This window comes from Nematolebias whitei, chromosome 16 (genome assembly GCF_014905685.2).
Source record: "Nematolebias whitei isolate Nwh7 chromosome 16, NemWhi1, whole genome shotgun sequence".
Classification (NCBI taxonomy): domain Eukaryota; kingdom Metazoa; phylum Chordata; class Actinopteri; order Cyprinodontiformes; family Rivulidae; genus Nematolebias; species Nematolebias whitei.
In genome coordinates this window covers 39070528-39089962 of record NC_056513.1, presented here as the reverse complement: position 1 = coordinate 39089962, position 19435 = coordinate 39070528, and the positions used below count along the sequence as shown (strand labels likewise).

The following is a 19435-nucleotide window of genomic DNA, read 5'->3' as shown; positions in this document are numbered from 1 at the left end:
CTGTGGAAAGCGTGGTCCTGCTGCTCAGAGTGGTGTCTGATTTTAATCTTAAACTGACCACCTCTACTGCATCATCAACAGGAATGCACGTAAAGAGTGATGTGACATCAAAAGAGACCATTGTTTCATCAGTCTCCATGATGGCATCCCTCACCTTATCCACAAAGTCCATGGTGTTCTGTATGTGGTGTTCTGAGCTGCCAACTAAAGGGATGAGTACAGACGCCAGATATTTGGAAACATTGTAAGTGACAGAGTTAATCATGCTGACAATTGGTCTTAAAGGTACACCTTGTTTGTGGATTTTAGGTAAACCATACAGAATATGTGTGGCCTCCCCTGGGTACAGTCTGTGGTACAGAAAACAGTCAATAGCCTTGTCCTGTTCCAAAATTTTCAGGCAATCTATCAACTTCTTCTTGTAACCACTTCCTGGATTTCTTTTCAGAGGTTCATAAGTGTTTAAGTCACTAAGGAGTGTCATAACTTTCTCATGATAGTCTTTCTGGTTCAAAATCACTGTGCACCTTCCTTTGTCTGCTGGGAGGATGATGATGTTTTTGTCCTTGCTAAGAGTGGTGAGTGCAACCCTCTCCTCTCTACTGATGTTGGAAGGTGGTGGTTTGGCATTGCTGAGGCAGGATGAAACTTTGATTCTGAGTTGTTCTGCTTCACCCTCGTTCATTTTGTTGTTGCGGATGGCTGATTCTGTGGCTGTGATCATCTCCACCAGGGGAATTCTACTTGGTGCAACCGCAAAGTGCTATGGGGTCTCCAGTTTCTCCTATTGTTGCCAACCTGTACATGGAGGAGGTAGAAAAGAGAGCATTGACGTCCGTTTCAGGGACACCACCAAGTCATTGGTTCAGATATGTTGACGACACCTGGGTTAAAATTAAATCTCAGGAAGTCCAACATTTTACTGACCACATCAACTCTGTGGATAAATACATCAAGTTCACATGAGAAGATGTAAAAAATGGCAGGTTGGCTTTCTTGGACTGTGAGGTCTCAGTCTCTGATAGATGACTTTTGCAAACTGAGGTGTACCGCAAACCCACCCACACAGACCAGTATTTGCAGTTTGACTCCCATCACCCTTTGGAGCACAAGTTAGGAGTCATCAGGACTCTGTATCACAGAGCAGACAGCGTCCCCACTAACTCAGGAGCCAGGCAGAAGGAGAAATCCCACACAAGACAGGCTCTAGAGCAATGTGGATATCCTAACTGGGCCTTCCTGAAAGTAGAGAAGAAACCCAAACAGGACTCCAGTCAGCCATCAGGTGAAAAGGAGGAACCCAGACCCAGACCAGTGGTCATTCCATATGTTGAGGGAGTATCAGAGAAACTGAGACGTTTATTTTCTAAACACAACGTCCCAGTGGCTTTTAAACCCCAAAATACATTACGGCAAAGACTGGTTCATCCCAAAGATCCAGTCCCCCGGCACAAACAGAGTAATATTGTGTATGCTGTTCATTGTCAGGAGGGTGATCAGTCTTACATCGGGGAAACTAAACAGCCACTGGCCAAAAGGATGGACCAGCACAGAAGATCAACAACATCAGACCAGGATTCTGCGGTCTACACTCATCTCCAGGCCAGCGGTCACTCTTTCAGGGATGAAGATGTTCACATCCTGGACAGAGAGGAACGATGGTTTGAGAGAGGAGTAAAGGAGGCCATCTTTGTGAAAAGAAATTGTCCATCATTAAACAGGGGTGGAGCCTCAGTGTCCAACTGTCCCCCTCTTACAATGCTGTGATTGCTAGTATCACTCAGCCCTCTGTGAACAGTAAACAGCCATCAGGTGCTAATGATCTATTGTTAGGCTGATGGTCCTTCTTGAGCATGTGATCAGCTGGTTTTGGTTGTCAGCAGCAAAACTGGTTGATCCACCCTGAGAAGGTGCTATTTAAGAGACTGAGCTGAATACAACTCCTAAGACTGAGGAAGTCTCTCGGATGAGAGACGAAACGTTTCTACATTTTTTTGTTGATTTGCTTTGTTTTGTTTTTTTGAATGTCCAGAGGACCAGATTTAACTTTTTTAGAGGTTTCAGGGCATCTAAATACAATTGTAACCATGTCCTCTCCCAGCTTCTTTGTTTGCATCTGTTTATTTCAGTTTGTCAGTGATAAAAAGAAACTGATTATTTTTTGTTGTTGTTAATTTTTCCAACTTGCAGTTTCATCGTTCCTGTCCTGACATTCTCATTTTAGAGTTGCGTTACATTTGCATCATATACAAACACAGCACTTTTAAGCCATAAGATGTTTGATAATCTGGTGAAGATTCTCTGTCATCCATGACATGATGAATTCAAAAAGCGTTCAATACAAAAACAACTGGACTTTATTTGTAACAGAAGACGTTTCGCTCCTCATCCGAGGAGCTTTCTCTATTCAGAGAGCAGAGAGTGAGAGATTCAGGTTATAAGGCTGAGTGAGATAAGACACACACACACATAAGACACACACACATATGTAGATTGGCAATTCACACCTAAACAAACATTAACAGTAAGAGTCTTTTGTTCCTCTAATTCACAGACGAGGCCCCTCTGTTTCCATCAGGTGTGAAAACCGGCTGGGGATCTGTTTTAAAGTTGCATTATATGTTTTTGAAAGTGGAAATCTGAGGCCTCCTCCTCTGTTAAGAGACGACTTTTCTCTTTTTACATAAATTGCTTCCTTTACCCCCCTCTCAAACCATCTGTGTTCTCGGTCCAAAATGTGCATATGTTGGTCCTCAAAAGAGTGTCCCTTATCTGTGAGGTGGAGGTGAACAGCTGAATCTTGTCCAGAGGAGGTGGCTCTCCTGTGTTGAGTCATGCGTCTGTGAAGAGGCTGTTTAGTTTCTCCAATGTAGAGGTCTGGACAGTCCTCGCTGCACTGGACTGCATACACTACACCACTCTGTTTGTGTATGGGTGTCTTGTCCTTAGGGTGGACCAGCCTCTGTCTGAGAGTCCTGCTGGGTTTGAAATGTACTGGGATCTTGTGTTTGTTGAAAATCCTTCTGAATTTCTCTGATACTCCAGCAACATAAGGGATGACAATGTTTTTACGTCTGCTGTTCTCCTTTTTCTGTTTATTGGTGTGTTTTGTAGATTTCCTCACTGACTTGACAAAAGCCCAGTTAGGATATCCACATGTTTGAAGAGCTTCTTGAAAGTGTTTCTGTTCCTTTTCCTTCCCTTCTGTCTTCGTGGGGACGCATTCGGCCCGATGCTGTTAAGTTCTGATGACAGAGAGTTTGTGTTCCAGTGGATGGTGGGAGTCAAACAGAAGATACTGGTCTGTGTGGGTTGGTTTCCTGTAAACTTCAATGTTGAGGCTGTCCTCTCTCTCCATCTGAACCAAACAGTCCAAAAAAGGCAGTTTGTTGTTGTCTGCATCCTCTCTGGTGAACTTGATGTTGTTATCGACCGAGTTAATGTGTCTGGTGAACGCTTCTATTTCCTTGGCTTGGATTTTGACCCAGGTGTCATCCACATATCGGAACCAATGGCTTGGCGTTGTTCCCTCAAAGGAGTTTAGGGCTCTCTGTTCCACTTCCTCCATGTAGAGATTGGCAACAATGGGTGACACTGGAGATCCCATGGCACAGCCGTGCTTCTGTCTGTAAAAACTGTCATTGAACTTGAAATAAGTGGTGGAGAGGCAGAGGTCCAACAGGGTGCAGATCTGGTCCGGGGTGAAGTTGGTCCTGTTGATTAAGTCCTTGTCTTGTAGAAGTTGTTTTCTGACGGTTTCTACTGCTTCAGAGATGGGTATGCAAGTGAAAAGAGAAGTCACATCATACGATACAAGGGTTTCTCCTGGGGTTAGTTTCAAGTGTTGAACTTTGTTAGCAAAATCAATGGAGTTCTTTATGTGATGAGGTGTGTTTCCAACAAGAGGAGCTAAAATATCAGCCAGATGTTTAGCAATATTGTATGTCACCGAGTTCGTGCTGCTGACGATGGGTCTGAGTGGTGTTCCTTCTTTGTGTATTTTTGGAAGTCCATAAAGACAGGGAGTGGCTTCCCCTGGGTACAATCTATAATACAACAATCGATTGATTGTTTTCTCCTTTTCAAGTTTTTGCAGGTCATCTGTGACTTTCTTTTTGTAGGCACTGGTTGGGTCCCTCTTCAGGGTCTCGTAGGTGTTGCTGTCGCTCAGAAGTGTGGTTATTTTTTCCCGGTAATCAGAAGTGTTGAGGACTACTGTGCATCTTCCTTTATCAGCTGGTAAAATGGTGATGTTTTGGTCCTGGCTGAGTGATGTTACAGCTTTCCTTTCCTGTGGTGTGAGGTTTGAAGGAGGCGGTTTGGCACTGGAGAGGGTTGCTGATATTTCCATTCTGAGCTGTTCTGCCTCTCCTTCCGTCAAGTTGTTGTTTCTAATCGCGGATTCAGTGGCCGTGATTAGTTCCACAACAGGTATTTCTTGAGGGGAGAGGGCAAAATTTAGTCCTTTTGCCAGCACATCTTTCTCAGGTTGTGTCAATGTCCTGTTAGACAAATTTCTAACCCACTGGTCCTGAAAATTAGTGTTGGCAACAACCTCCTGATCTTGACTGATGGTTTGTGATGAGAAAACCGCTCTCTGTTGTAATTTTAGAAACTTACTTTTTTGACGTTCCTTGCTCTTTTGATGCTGTGAAAGCTGGGCCTTTTCAACGAAACAAGAAACTTCTTCCAACAGAGGAAGTGGTAGCCGAGTAGACAGCTTCTGGAGGGTCTGATCCATTTTGAGTGAGAGAGCTTCAATGGTGAAGTGTATCTGTCTTATTCTCTCACTGAGCAGCTTGTTTTGAGCTTTCAGGAGTATTCCTTCTGCTCTATGTCCTTTGATCGAGGAGTTGAGTTTCAAACTGCTGGGGATGAGTTTTTCTTGTCTGCATCTCAGACTGAAACGAAGATGATTCCTGTAATCTTTTTTGTTTTGAACGCTTTTTGAATGTTTGATAATCAACAATAAACACACCAAGGAAGGATTTTTTAGTGATAAGGTGAAATTCATAATGCAGAAACTGAAAAGAGGGGAGTGGTGGCGCAGAGGTTAGAGAAGATGGGCCTGTGATAGGAAAGTTGCAGGTTCAACTCCCCAGTCTGACAACATTAAAATGTGGGTGGAAAAGGTGAAACACCCACTCCTGCCTCCACCCTCATTCACCCCACTCTTGGCTCTTGAGCAAGGCTCTTAACCCCCACCATCTGCTCCTAAACAGGTCTCTCTTGAAAATGAGTTCTCCTGACTCAGTGAAACTGTTTGTATAAATAAAGGTAAATGAAATAAAAATGTTCTTTCTCAAGCATTTGTCCATAGAGACAGCCAACATGCTCACATCTGCTGAAATGAAACATTTCTAATGAAGGCCATCTAAAAAACATGGATGTTCTCTAAAGTTTAATTCCTTGCCAATAAAAGTAATTATTTTTACATTTAACTCAGATCTTTAGACGTTCCACAGGTCAGTGATGAACACTCTCAGAACTCAACATATTTTTCTTTCTCTGAGATAGCTTTAATTAAACTTTATTTAGAGCTACAAGTGGTAGCTGTTGAACTAAATTCAAAGTTAAAGCTTATGTAGAAAATAGAGAATCATACAAGCGCTGCAAATTTAAACTGAATCGTCACATTTTCCAGGGTGGACTTGATGACCTTAACTTAAAGCTCATCTTTGGTCTTTGAGTTTTATGTCCTGAGAACTGAGGTCAGGTGGAGCTGCAGCAGCTCTTTAGCCTCATGAGCAATTTTATTTTTTATATTTTCATTTGCCTTTATTTATCCAGGTAGTCTCATTGAGTCACGAGAACTCATTTTCAAGAGAGACCTGTTTAGGGAGCAGATGGCGGGGGTTAAGGGCCTTGCTCAGGGGCCCAGAGTGGGGCAAATGAAGGTGGGGGCAGGTGTAGGTGCTTCACCTACCCCACCGACATTTTTGAAGTTGTTGGTACCGGGGCTTGAACCGGCGATCTTCCGATCACAGGCCCACCTTCTCTAACCTCTGCATCACCAATCAATAAGAAGAATCAGAGATGCTTCTTCGTACGTTCTGTTTTTTCTCCTGCTGCTGATGGGAAGAAACGTGTTAGTTTTTATCACTTATCACACACAATATTCAATTCAATTCAGTTTATTTATAAAGTGCCAAATCACAACAAAGTTGTCTCATGGACTTTACAGGAACATTCACATAAAAGCCAATTAGTAAAGTTCTCTATCTCAGGAATCCAGCAGACAAGTTGAATCTTGGCTTCGTTGCAGTCTCCCATCCTGAGCAAGCACAGTGGCAACAATATGTGATGTGAAGATGGACACATAAATATGGCTTTTTTGGTCTTTTATAATAATAATAATAATAATAATAATAATAATAATAATAATAATAATAAAAATAATAATAATAATAATAATAATAATGTAATCACATTGTCATCACTGTATGTTTCCATACAATGGCAAAATTAGTCTCTGCATTTAACCCATCCACCACCAGTGCAGTGGGCAGCTATTGAAAGTGCCGGGGGGGGGGGGGGGGGGCATTTGGGGATAAGTTGTGCTGCCTAGAGACACCACGAGTTATGCAGTGACCAGGGATTGAACCTGGGACTTGCGGGTCCCGAGCTGGCTGCTCTGCCTCTACAGTATCTCGGCCCCCATATCCGTAGAATATTACCATAATTTCTGGACTATTGAGTGCACCTGTTAATAAGCCACGCCCACTAAATTTAAAAGGGAAAAACAATATAGGACACTCTTGTCAATAAGCCCTGGGTGTCCACGTTGAAACATGAGATTTTTAGACAAAAATATTTCAGAATCAGAATAAACTTTATCATCATTGCACCGGCCAAAGGGGTCGGGTGCAATGTGGGATGGGTGGTGGCCGAGGGCGGGGACCCTGGCGGTCTGATCCTTGGCTACAGAAGCTGGCTATTGGGATGTGGAATGTCACCTCACTGGTGGGGAAGGAGCCTGAGCTGGTGTGTGAGGCTGAGAGGTTCCGGCTAGAAATAGTCGGACTCACCTCTATGCATGGCTCTGGCTCTGGAACCAGTTTCCTTGAGAGGGGCTGGACACTCTTCCACTCTGGAGTTGCCCCTGGTGAGAGGCGCTGAGCAGGAGTGGGCATACTTATTGCCCCCCAACTTGGTGCCTGTGTGTTGGGGTTCACCCCGGTGAATGAGAGGGTGGCCTCCTTCCGCCTACGTGTGGGGGGATGGGTTCTGACTGTCGTTTGTGCTTATGCACCAAACAGCAGTTCAGATTATCCACCCTTTTTGGAGTCCTTGGAGGGGGTACTGAAAAGTGTACCTCCTGGGCACTCCCTTGTTCTGCTGGGGGACTTCAATGCTCATGTGGGCAATGACATTGAGACCTGGAGGGGTGTGATCGGGAGGAACGGCCCCCCTGATCTGAACCCGAGTGGTGTTCTGTTGTTGGACTTCTGTGCTCATCATGGATTGTCAATAACGAACACCTTGTTCAAGCATAAGGGTGTCCATATGTGCTCTTGGCACTAGGACACCCTAGGCTGCAGTTCGATGATCGACTTTGTCATCGTCTCATCTGATCTGTGGTCACATGTCTTGGACACTCGGGTGAAGAGAGGGGCGCAACTGTCCACTGATCACTACCTGGTAGTGAGTTGGCTCCGATGGTGGGGGAGGATGCTGGTCAGACCTGGCAGACCCAAACGTATTGTGTGGGTTTGCTGGGAACGTTTGGCAGAGTCTCCTGTGAGACGGAGTTTTACCTCCCACCTCCAGGAGAACTTCGAACATGTTCCGAGGGAGGTGGGGGACATTGAGTCTGAGTGGGCCATATTTCGTGCCTCTATTGTCGAGGCGGCTTACCGGAGCTGCGGCCGCAAGGTTGTCGGTGCCTGTTGCGGCGGCAACCCTCAAACCCGATGGTGGACACCGTCGGTGAGGGATGCTGGTAGGCTGAAGAAGGAGTCCTATCGGGCCTTTTTGGCCTGTGGGACCCCGGAAGCAGCTGATGGGTACCGGCAGTCCAAGCGACATGCGGCTCGGGTGGTCACTGAGGCAAAAACTCGGGCATGGGAGGAGTTCGGAGAGGCCATGGAGAATGACTTCTGTATGGCTTCGAGGCGATTCTGGTCCACCATCCGGCATCTCGGGGGGGAAAGCGGTACGCCACCAACACTGTTTATAGTGGGAGTGGTGTGCTGCTGACCTCAACTCGGGATGTTGTGGGTCGGTGGGTGGAATACTTTGAAGACCTCCTCAATCCCACTTGCATGTCTTCCACTGAGGAAGCGGAGCCTGGGGACTCTAGGTTGGGCCCTCCAATCTCTGGTGCTGAGATCACCGAGGTAGTTAAAAAGCTCCTCGGTGGCAGGGCCCTGGGGGTGGATGAGATTCGCCCAGAGTTCCTTAAGGCTCTGGATGTTGTAAGGTTGTGTTGGCTTACGCGACTCTGCAATATTGCGTGGACATCGGGGGAAGTTCCCCTGGATTGGCAGACCGGGGTGGTGGTCCCCCTATTCAAAAAGGGGGACCGTAGAGTGTGTTCCAACTACAGTGGAATCACACTCTTAAGCCTCCCTGGTAAGGTCTATTCGGGGGTTCTGGAGAGGAGGGTCCATTGGATAGTCGAACCTCGGATTCAGGAGGAGCAGTACGGTTTTCGTCCTGGCTGTGGAACACTGGACCAGCTCTACACTCTCAGCAGGGTCCTGGAGGGTGCGTGGGAGTTTGCCCAACCGGTCTACATGTGCTTTGTGGACTTGGAGAAGGCGTTCAACCGCGTCCCTCAGGGAACCCTGTGGGGGGTACTCTGGGAGTATGGGGTACCGGGCCCTTTGATATGGCCTGTTAGGTCCCTGTATGACTGGTGTCAGAGCCTGGTCCGCATCGCCAGCAGTAAGTCGGGCTTGTTCCCAGTGAGAGTTGGACTCCGCCAAGGTTGCCCTTTGTCACCGATTCTGTTCATAACTTTTATGGACAGATTTTCTAGGCGCATCCAAGGTGTTGAGGGGATCCGTTTTGGTGGCCTTAGAATTGCGTCTCTGCTTTTTGCAGATGATGTGGTCTTATTGGCTTCATCAGATCGTGATCTACAGCTTTCGCTGGAGCAGTTCACAGCCGAGTGCGACGCGGCCAGGATGAAGATCAGTTCTTCCAAATCCGAGGCCATGGTCTTGAGCTGGAAAAGGGTAGAGTGCCCTCTCTTGGTCAGGGAGGAGGTCCTACCCCATGTGGAGGAGTTCAAGTATCTTGGGGTCTTGTTCACGAATGAGGGAAAAATGGAGCGTGAGATCGATAGGCGGATAGGTGCAACATCTGCAGTGAAGCAGGTGCTGTACCGGTCTAGTAGGTGCTATACCGGTCTCTCGTGGTGAAGAGAGAGCTGAGTCAAAAGGCGAAGCTCTCAATTTACCGATCGATCTACGTTCCTACCCTCATGTATGTTCACGAGCTTTGGGTTGTGACCGAAAAAATGAGATCTCGGATACAAGCGGCCAAAATGAGTTTTCTCCGCAGGGTGTCTGGGCTCTCCCTTAGAGATAGGGTGAGAAGCTCAATCATCCGGGAGAGACTCAGTGTAGAGCCGCTGCTTCTCCACGTCGAGAAGAGCCAGTTGAGGTGGCTTGGGCATCTGTTTAGGATGCCCCCTGGACGCCTCCCTGGTGAGGTGTTCCGGACACGTCCCACCGGAAGGAGGCCCAGAGGAAGACCCAGGACACGCTGGAGGGACTATGTTTCTCAGCTGGCCTGGGAACGCCTCGGGATTCTCCCGGAATAGCTGGCCCAAGTGGCTATGTAGAGGGAAGTCTGGGCCTCCCTACTTAGGCTGCTACCCCTGCGACCCGACCCCGGATAATCGGAAGAAAATGGATGGATGGATGGATGGATCATTGCACCAAGATACAACGAGAACATGTATATACAGTTGTCCGAAAGATGGGCGGAGTACACGAAGCTGCTACTATAAAAAAGTGCGGCCCGCTTATTCTTATTCAGAATAATATTTTGCTTAGATGAGAAAAGGAAAGAAAACATGAGGAGAGACGGTATAAAAAAAATATATCTCTCACTCCGTGTCCTAGACAGGGCACGATTTGAGGCATAAAAAAAACCTACCACAGCAAAGCAACATAAACAGATGTTATACATGAACATATAGGCGGTGAAGACGTTGAATTTTTAAGGGAAAGTCGTAGCATAGTCCAGAGCCCCCCCCCCCCACCACCACCAGCCATTGTCTAGATAAGAGGTGACATTCATCTTCTGCTAAGTTGAGGTTCTGTCACATGTCCATGGCCTTGGGGGAGGGAGGGGTTAGGAAACAGTCAAAGCATCTTTGTTGTTTCTAAACATTCCAGGAGGAGTTGAGATAAGTCCGGCATCAAGGCCACAGTTTGGGTCAGGCAGAACTCATGAATTGTTGTTTCTGCCTTTTAAAGTGTCGCTGGTATAAATTCCTCTGATGGAAATTCCAAAGAGCTGAATTGATTCCTTAAAGTCGAGCTCACAGCTTCTCCAAGATTATTCCCCCTTCATGTGTGCTGCTAGAGAGACCACAGTCCTGATAACAACTGCTGCAGCTCTGATGCAGCTCCACATAATTCAGTCTGAGTGCTGCCGAGCTTTGACACATCCACATGAATTTGTAGACAATCCAGATTTCACCAGCCAAACAGCAAAAACCAGTTGTCATCATGAATCCAATTAGTTTCCGTCAAGGTAAGAGGTTCCTCCTTACCCTGACTCCTGTCGGGAGAAGTTGATCAACTGTGTTGAGATACCAGCTGATCAAATCCTTTGAATTAAGAGGAATGCAGGAAAAAAAGAGGCTCTTTAAAGGTTCACAGGACAAAAGAGTGCAAGCAGGGAAGCAGGTGTGTGTGTGGAGGGGGGGGGGGGGTACAGAGCACCAGGAGACACATCTGTCTTCACCGTCGTACAGAGAGAAAACGTTTTATTAAATACGTACCGTAACATACCCAAATATATACAGTGAGACCCTGTATACATAATTTCGTTCCACCTCAAGTACCACATGTAATGTGAATGACAATAAAACCTACTTGAACTTGAACTTAAATGTTTTTTTGTTTTTTTTTCTGAACATTGCCTGTAACACAGCTGGTTAAAAACATTCCTGGCCTACCAGGAAGTCATTGCTCGTTAACTTCACCTTCCTCCTGCGTACTGCTCACTTCTCGCCACCAGCGAGCTTGGAGTGCCTTTTTAAATGCACGATTCACACTTATTCTGAGTGGCTGCAAATACTTACCGTCCCTGTGGGCACAGCGGGGAGGGGAGGAGAGAACGGGGAGTGAGGGAAATAAAGTACCCCCCCACCAATGAAATTACCAAACAGGTCACAGTGGTCCCCAGTGGACCAATTAAACTTGATTCCACTGGTCCACTGGGGACCACTGTGACCTGTTGGGTAATTTCATTGGTCAGATTTTTTTAACCTTTATTTATCATTGAGTCATGAGGACCCACCCCACAAGAGAGACGTGTATTGGGCAGCTCTGTGAGCCCCCAGGTGTGACGAGGCTAAATGTTTTGGCAGTGTGAAACTCGTTAGCCTGTCACAAAACAAAATCCATAAATGATCCGCAGCGTTGTATAAGCTGCGGGGTTCAAAGTGTATTAAAAAAGTAGTGGCTTATTGTCCAGAAATGATGGTAGCTGTTGTAAGTCTAACTTTATGAGTCACTTAAAGGGATATTTTGGCCATTTTTCAAGTGATTAAATGATTAGAACAATCAATAACTTACCTGTTTTTAAAGGCCTCACTTTAAGCAGGTTAGTTTTGACAGGACTAACAAGTGAAGGCTAGTTTGAACACAGCTAAGACCAGATGTTCAGGCTGCTGTTGTTACGCCATATTGTTTTACATTTTTAGTGTTTAGCATATATCTTCTTTTAGCATACCGTTTGGCGTTCGTTTAGTTTATATCTTAGATCCTTATTTATCATTTCTTTTTACACTTTATTTTTTTTGCTATTTTTGGTTGTAACTTGGGCCCTGAGTACACAGTTTCATTCCACCTCATGGACCACATGTGATGCAAATGATAATAAACTTGAACTTGAAAGTGTTTGGTTGTCCTCTAAAAGAACAGCGGTCTGTCACACTACTGTCAACTGTCACGGCCTTCAAGGTGTTCAGTAAAGGCCCAGATTAAACTCAAGAATATTCAAAAACAAGTAAATTAAATAGTAAACATGTTTAAGTATTATATTTCAAATGCCTGACCTGTCACTACTAGATAAGATGAGATAGATCTTTAATGAAACCACAGGAAATTGTTGTGCCAGAGTTTCAGTACAAAGGACCGTACACAAGGAGTCACACAAGATATAAAAAAATAACAGAATATAAAAATACCAACAGTTAAGATCTAAAACAGATCAGGTTCAGACAGAAACATGAAAGAGTTGATTTTGGTGCAGGATTAATTTTATTGTGCAGAAAGGGGGCGGAGTTTAACAGTTTGAAGGACTTCCTGTGTTGTTCTGTGGAGCACCTCAGTGGTCACAGTCTAGGACTGAAGGTGCTGCAGGAAGAGTCCAGGGTGTCATGCGGGGGGGTGACGTGTTGTTCAGGATCTGGAGCAGGTTCCTCAGCATCCTCTGCTCAGACGCCTCTGTCAGAGACTGCAGGTCCACTCCCAGAACTGAACCAGCTCCTGATGAGTTTATCAAGTCTGTTGACATCAGCTCTCTTCACCCTGCTGCTCCAGAACTCCACAGAGTACAAGAGACCACTGAGTGGTAGAACATCTGCAGCATGGTCCTGCAGATGTTAAAGGACCTGAGTCTCCTCAGAAGAAAAAGGCGACTCTGTGCTTTCTTGCAGAGGTGCTGGTGTTAGCTGGTGTTAGATAATGTGCTGAAGGTTTTTCAGAAATGATGCAACAATGACAGCCATTTTGCATCACTCTAGTTATTGTTTTGTGTGAAGAACAGTATCAGGGTATCAGTCAGACCTCCACTGCACGACTACAACTGGTCCAGAATGCAACAGCTCCATTTTCAGAGTCAGAGTCAGAGTCAGAGTCAGAGTCAGAGTTTCTTTATTGTCATTCGCACCTCATGTGGTACATGTGGTGGAGCGAAATTATGTCCACAGGGTCCCAGTTACATCCAACAATAAAATGTATAAGAAAAACAGTAATAACATCTAAGATATGAACTAAGAAAAACATCAACTAAATATACACTAAGCACTCATAACATAAAACATTGAACATCAGCACAAACATGAACATGAGTCTGTGAGCAGATGTGCATGCATGAACACATCAACATTGAAACAGATCAGCAGCAACATGAAACAGATCAGCAGCAACATGATGTGGTTTTTCACAGTGATTATTCTAGTTAGAGATTCATGAGTCTAACAGCCTCAGGGTAGAAGCTGTTCCTCAGTCTAGTGGCTCTACACTTAATGCTCCTTAACCTCCTTTCTGAGGGGAGTGGTGCAAAAAGTGTGTGTGCTGGGTGGGTGGAGTCCTTCATGATGCAGGTGGCCCTCTTCCTGCATCTGGAGGTGTAGATGTCTGTGATGGTGGGGAGACTGATTCCAACAGATTTCTGTGCAGCCTTCACCACTCTCTGCAAAGCTTTTCTTTCTGCAGCTGTGCAGCCTCCATGCCACACATTGATGCTCGAGCACAGGATGCTCTCCACTGCACACCTGTAGAAGGAGGTGAGGACTGAGCTTCCCAGACCAGCTCGCCTCAGCCGTCTGAGGAAGTAGAGTCTCTGATGAGCTTTCTTGATCAGGCTGGTGGTGTTGTTGCTCCAGCTGAGGTTGTTGTTCAGGTGCACACCCAAGTACTTGTAGCTGGAGACCACTTCCACCGCAGATCCTCTTATGTTCAGGGGGGTGTAGGTGTTTTTGTTCCTTCTGAAGTCCACAATCATCTCCTTTGTCTTCTTCACATTGATGTGAAGGTTATTCTCTCTGCACCAGCTCTCCAGGTGTTCCACCTCTTGCCCGTAGCTGGACCCACCATTGTCCGCGATGCATCCCACCACCGCTGTATCATCTGCAAACTTTACAATGTGACAGCCTGGATGGGTAGCTGCACAATCATACGTGAGCAGAGTAAACAGGAGGGGGCTCAACACACATCCCTGAGGAGAGCCAGTGCTGAGGGTTATGGTGGAGGAGGAGAGGTTGTGGATCCTCACTAACTGTGGTCTGTTTGTTAAAAAGTCTAGTACCCAGTTGCAGATGGAGGGGCTTAGTCCTAGTGTGGATAGTTTGTCCATCAGGGTTTGGGGGATCATGGTGTTGAAGGCGGATGGGAAGTCCACAAAGAGCATACGGACGTAAGAGTTTTTCTGCTCCAGGTGGTTGAGTGCAGTGTGGACCACAGAGGAGATTGCATCCTCTGTTGATCGGTTCTCACGGTATGCGTACTGATGAGGGTCCTCGTTGATGTTGATGGTTGTTTTGATGTGAGTCATGACCAGTTTTTTGAAGCATTTAGCGACTATCAGGGTGAGGGCCACTGGCCGATAGTCATTCAGACCAGTCACTGTAGAGCTTTTTGGGACTGGGATGATGGTGGCAGTCTTCAGGCAGGTGGGAACTGTCTCCAGGGTAAGTGAGGTGTTAAAGATGTCTGCCAGCACCTCACAGAGCTGATCAGCACATTCCTTCAACACTTTTCCGGGGATGTTGTCTGGGCCAGTTGCTTTGTGCGGATTAATCCTCCTGAAGGTACTCCTTACTTCTGCTGAGGTCACGCTGAGATGCTCTTCATCCGGTGGCGAGGTGAGTCTGGTGCTGGGTGGTCTGTTCGGGTCTTCAAAGCGTGCATAGAACTTGTTGAGGGCATCAGTCAGAGATGGGTCTTTGGGGCATTGTTCACTCCTTCCTTTATAATCTGTTATGCACTTAATGCCCCTCCACATGCTCCGAGGGTCTTGTGAGATGAATTGACCCTCGATCCTCTTTGCATATGTGGCCTTGGCCCTCTTAATACCAGCAACCTGCTCTTTTCTTGTCCTACTCAGCTCCTCTGAGTTTCCAGACCTGAAGGCAGTGTTCCTGGCTTCCAGCAGGGTACGCACCTCTGCATTCAGCCAAGGTTTTCTGTTTGGGTAGCTTTTAACATTTCTGATAGTGGAGACTGTGTCAGTACATGTACTAATGTAACCCAGGACTGAGGATGTGTATTGGTCAAGATCAAGCAAACCTCCATTTTCAGCAGCTTCTCTGAAAACCTGCCAGTCTGTTCGGTCAAAACAATCTCTCAGTATGGGGCCACTGTCCTGGCTCCAACATTTAACTTTCTTTTGTACCGGTCTGGAGCGTCTCAGCGGGGGCATGTATTTTTAACCAGTACAGGCAAAAGAGAGCACATTGCACCAGTTTTTGCCTCACTGCACTGGTTACCGGTTCACCTTCGAATCCAGTTCAAAATAATCCTATATGTCTACAAATCACTGAACAGTGTCCCCCCCCCCCCCCTCCCCCCCATCTCTCTGATTTGCTACAACCGTTTATCCCACCACGCTCCCTGAGGTCAGCGGACCAGTTGCTCCTCACAGTTCCAGGAACTCGTCTTAAGTGCAGAGGTGACAGGGCCTTCTCTGTAGCAGGACCAAGACTTTGGAACGAGTTACCTCTGCTTGTCAGACTGGCCCCCTCCCTCTCGGTTTTCAAGTCTTGTTTAAAAACTCACTACTATTCAGTAGCTTTCAACACCAGATGATCTGTGTTTTGATCCTGTATGCTCCACACTGGTTTGTCGTCATTATCTGCATCGTTTTTTTGTCTATATTCTGATTTACCTCATTTTGTATTTTGCTTTGTGTGTTACCTGTTGTTCTGTCTGTACAGCACTTTGGTTGGCCTTGTTGCTGTTTTAAGTGCTCTATAAATAAAATGGTATGGTAAGAACGGGACAAAAAGGCATCACTTGTGTTGTGGATAGAATAACCACGTCGTGTTCAAAACGGCGGAGGCGTCGCCCTTCGTATAAAAGATTTATTTGACACAACATGGGTTACAGATATTCAGAGACAAACAGTTACATTAATAAGATATATGCATATAAATGGAGCATTAAGACCAAACCGCCTCGTGCGTGCCTCTCTGAAAATGCTCAGTGCGCGTGCGTCATTCCCGGCCTTTTATCCCCGTTGGAGAAGGCTAGCTTCCTGATTGGTTCAGCTTCTGTCGCTATGGTTACGACGTAGCCCGCCCCCTCAAGGACGTTACGTCTATATTTCAGATAAGTTTTGGTTCGGCTTTTGTTTAAAGTTTAACTTGCTATTATACTTTAGGGATATAAAATGATTCGTGTCTAAATTGTTTATGCGTAATAATTAATAACTATTAATTATTACCTACCTCCTGGGTGTTACTTCAATATCTGTTGGAGGTCTGGTGATTCTGTTTTTAAGGCAGAATCATCTTAGTTTCTGTGTCTGCGTTTAAAACTGTTAACACTGTTTGTTTAACGTGATTATACCTTAGTGATAACACTGATTTGAAATAGTTGTTTATTTCTAGGAATAATTATATTATCTAACTTATGTTCGTGTTTTTATTTGGATCATGGTTATACTCTTAATTTGATTTTACTTAGTCAAACTATACTGTCTAAATTAAAGAGCTGTTCTAGCTTTATTTATGTTAATCAGTCTGCTCTCTGGCCTGATTTGATTGCTTGTAATTTATCAAATGTGAACTTGTAAAATTATCTTTAGCTACTATGAGATTATATTTAAAGGTCAACTAGTTAGAATTAGCAAACACTTTCTATAAACATAGTTCAACCTTGGAAGAAAGACACACACACACTTTATATGACCTGACATTTGAGTGCTTGATAGGAATTATAAAAAGGTATAAAATATTAAATCCAACACTTGAAGCCAGAACTTCTTTTAATTATTTAATTTACATTTTAGTAAAAAAGATCACACATACAGGTCAGTTCTAGGCGTCACCTCAGTTTCCATAGCTTTGAATGATCACACCTCCCAGCTGAGTTATGACCATTTTTCTGTTTAATAAAATGACTTTGCTGTTGCAGCCACTCCAACAGTTCGTTAGTTGTTGATGCCAACCCCATAAATTACTTTTAGGAAGTTTGATTAATATTATTGTTTGTTGCTGGGAGCCTCTTTCTCAGCTGTTAGTCTTAGCATGAACAAAACTGCTGTGATTTGAAGAGGGTGCATAGTTTGTACAGGTTTGATCCTAATGACGTGGTTTTTGTGCAGCGACGAGAGCAACAGTCGAGCTCACAGGGAAGATGGCAGCAGCCGGAGCTGACGCTGTCCTCGTGGTCACCCCCTGCTTCTACAAAGGCAAGATGGACGGCCGCGCTCTCATTCACCACTTTACAAAGGTCAGCTAACCGTTGGAGAGCACAGAGTTCAGCTCTAATCAAACACCTTGTCCTACGGTGGCGTGAACAGGCTCATAATTACAAATGACTTTGTTAAGGACTTCTTCACAATGAAAAGTTGTTTTACTCTGAATCATGTTATTTATTTATTCTGTGATGTTCAAAAGATGTCTGCAAAAGTGTTTTCCAATTGAGGATGTAAGGATCATTTAAAGGCACAGCAAAATGTTTTTCTTTGAGTTTAGTTTTATTTAATCAGCATAAAAACAACCATACACAACTCTTTGATCTGATTACAAAGTACACTGTTAACTTGTTGTTAGCTTTAGTGAACTTTGAGAAACTACAGGGAAGCTGCTAATAATAGAGAAATGTCCTTAAAATGCATTAGATTACAATAAAATGAAGTTTTCTTATAATAACTGGGTGCAGCTCAGCTTTTGAAGTATCTGCATCCACAGAAATGTCAGAAGAAGATTAAAAACTAGAAAGTTGCTGTAGAACCATTGACAGGGACTGCCATATTGTGTCCAGTTTGAAATGTGGATGTGACAGTACTGTGTGTTGTTGTTCACTCTCAGCTACCATCACATCAAATTTCAGCTCAATATGGAAAAAAAATCAACAAGTTATGGTGTTTTTGTTTCTTTACAGCTCTGGCGGCCATATTACATTTTTGATTTGCAATCAGAGACCATTAGGGATTGTTGTTGGCCAATAGCTCAGAAAACCTCTGAGATATATCCATTTGAAAGTAGCTCTGGTGGCCATCTTGCATTTTTAGATTTGAATTGAGAAAGTTCAGCTCAATGTTTTAAAATAGCTGACATGTTATTTCCCTTTTAGCTAAGGTGGCCATGTTAGATATTTGATTTGCATTAAGATTGTGAAACAACTCGCTCTCAGGTACAAATAAACTTAACTTCAGCTGAATATCTGAAAGAATGACTGAGTTATAGTCACTTCTGTGCTTTCTGAGGTAGCTGTGGCAGCCATCTTGAATCAAAACGGCTCCAAAATTTAATCACTTTTGTTTAGAGACCCCCCCACTCTACGTCATGTGACCTCACCGTGACAGTTGGAGGCTCAGTGTTTTTCAATGAGAAAAATGGTCTTTGTTTGCAAATGACGTTGCCATGGTAACTCAAATTGCCAATTAAAGTTTTTTTTTTCTTTTCATTTGCTCTTTATTTATCCAGGTAGTGTCACTGAGTCAGGAGAACTCATTTTCTAGAGAGATCTGTTTAGGAGCAGATGGTGGGGGTTAAGGGCCTTGCTCAGGGGCCCAGAGTGGAGCCAATGAGGGTGGAGGCAGGTGTGGGTGTTTCATCTTTTCCACACACATTTTGATGTTGACCGTACTGGGAGTTGAACCTGCAACTTTCCGATCACAGGCTCATCTTCTCTAACCTCTGTGCCACCACTCCCAATGGTTGCTCTACCTCAGTCCTTCTCAAATAGTGGGGCGTGCCCCCTGGGGGGGCATGTGCCCCCGCGGATCATTTTGCAGCAGGGAGCAGTTTGTTAGTTTTTCACCGTTCTCATTGTGTCAGGGTGCGTTCAGCAGCTGTTTGCTCGTCACCTCTCAGCCCGACTAATAATCAAGTTATGAACACGTGTCTCGTGGTTTGTGGAGCCGTGATGGAACCGTGTCGCTCCCTCTGCTCTGACAAACTGTGACACCCCCTCAGCTGCTGACGCTCGTCTCCCACAGCACGCAGCAACAGAGAGTAGGAACTCAGAGAGAGAGCGACGCTTGCCCCTCTTCCTCTTTCACTTTAATCATTTTATTATTTTTTCAAATCACAATCTTTGTGTTTTTTATACAGAAGTGTCATGAACCAGAGGCCGGATCGCAAACAACAACAACAACCACTGAGAGGGTTAAAAGATTTATTGTGAAATAAAGTAAAACCCTGGAGTAGGTCCGGTTCTGGGCTGGTTCTGATCTTCTGATTGGTAGTTCGTGATTGGGTAGTGTTGAAGTGGCGGGCTGCCAGTAGAAGTAGAACTGATGTTAAGGTCCACTGGAACGGAGTCCAACAGGCTTGCAACTAAAAGATAAAGGT

General features: G+C 45.0%; 1 protein-coding gene across 1 annotated transcript in view; it reads left to right on the top strand.

Annotated features, from left to right (window-relative positions):
* Window positions 1-19435, top strand: part of LOC119422511 (4-hydroxy-2-oxoglutarate aldolase, mitochondrial-like) — a 107517-nt gene that overhangs the window by 16947 nt on the left and 71135 nt on the right. Inside the window, exon 3 of the mRNA XM_037689887.1 lies at window positions 17239-17366. Within this exon, the coding sequence (XP_037545815.1) occupies window positions 17239-17366 (128 nt within the window). The remainder of the gene's footprint in view (window positions 1-17238; window positions 17367-19435) is intronic.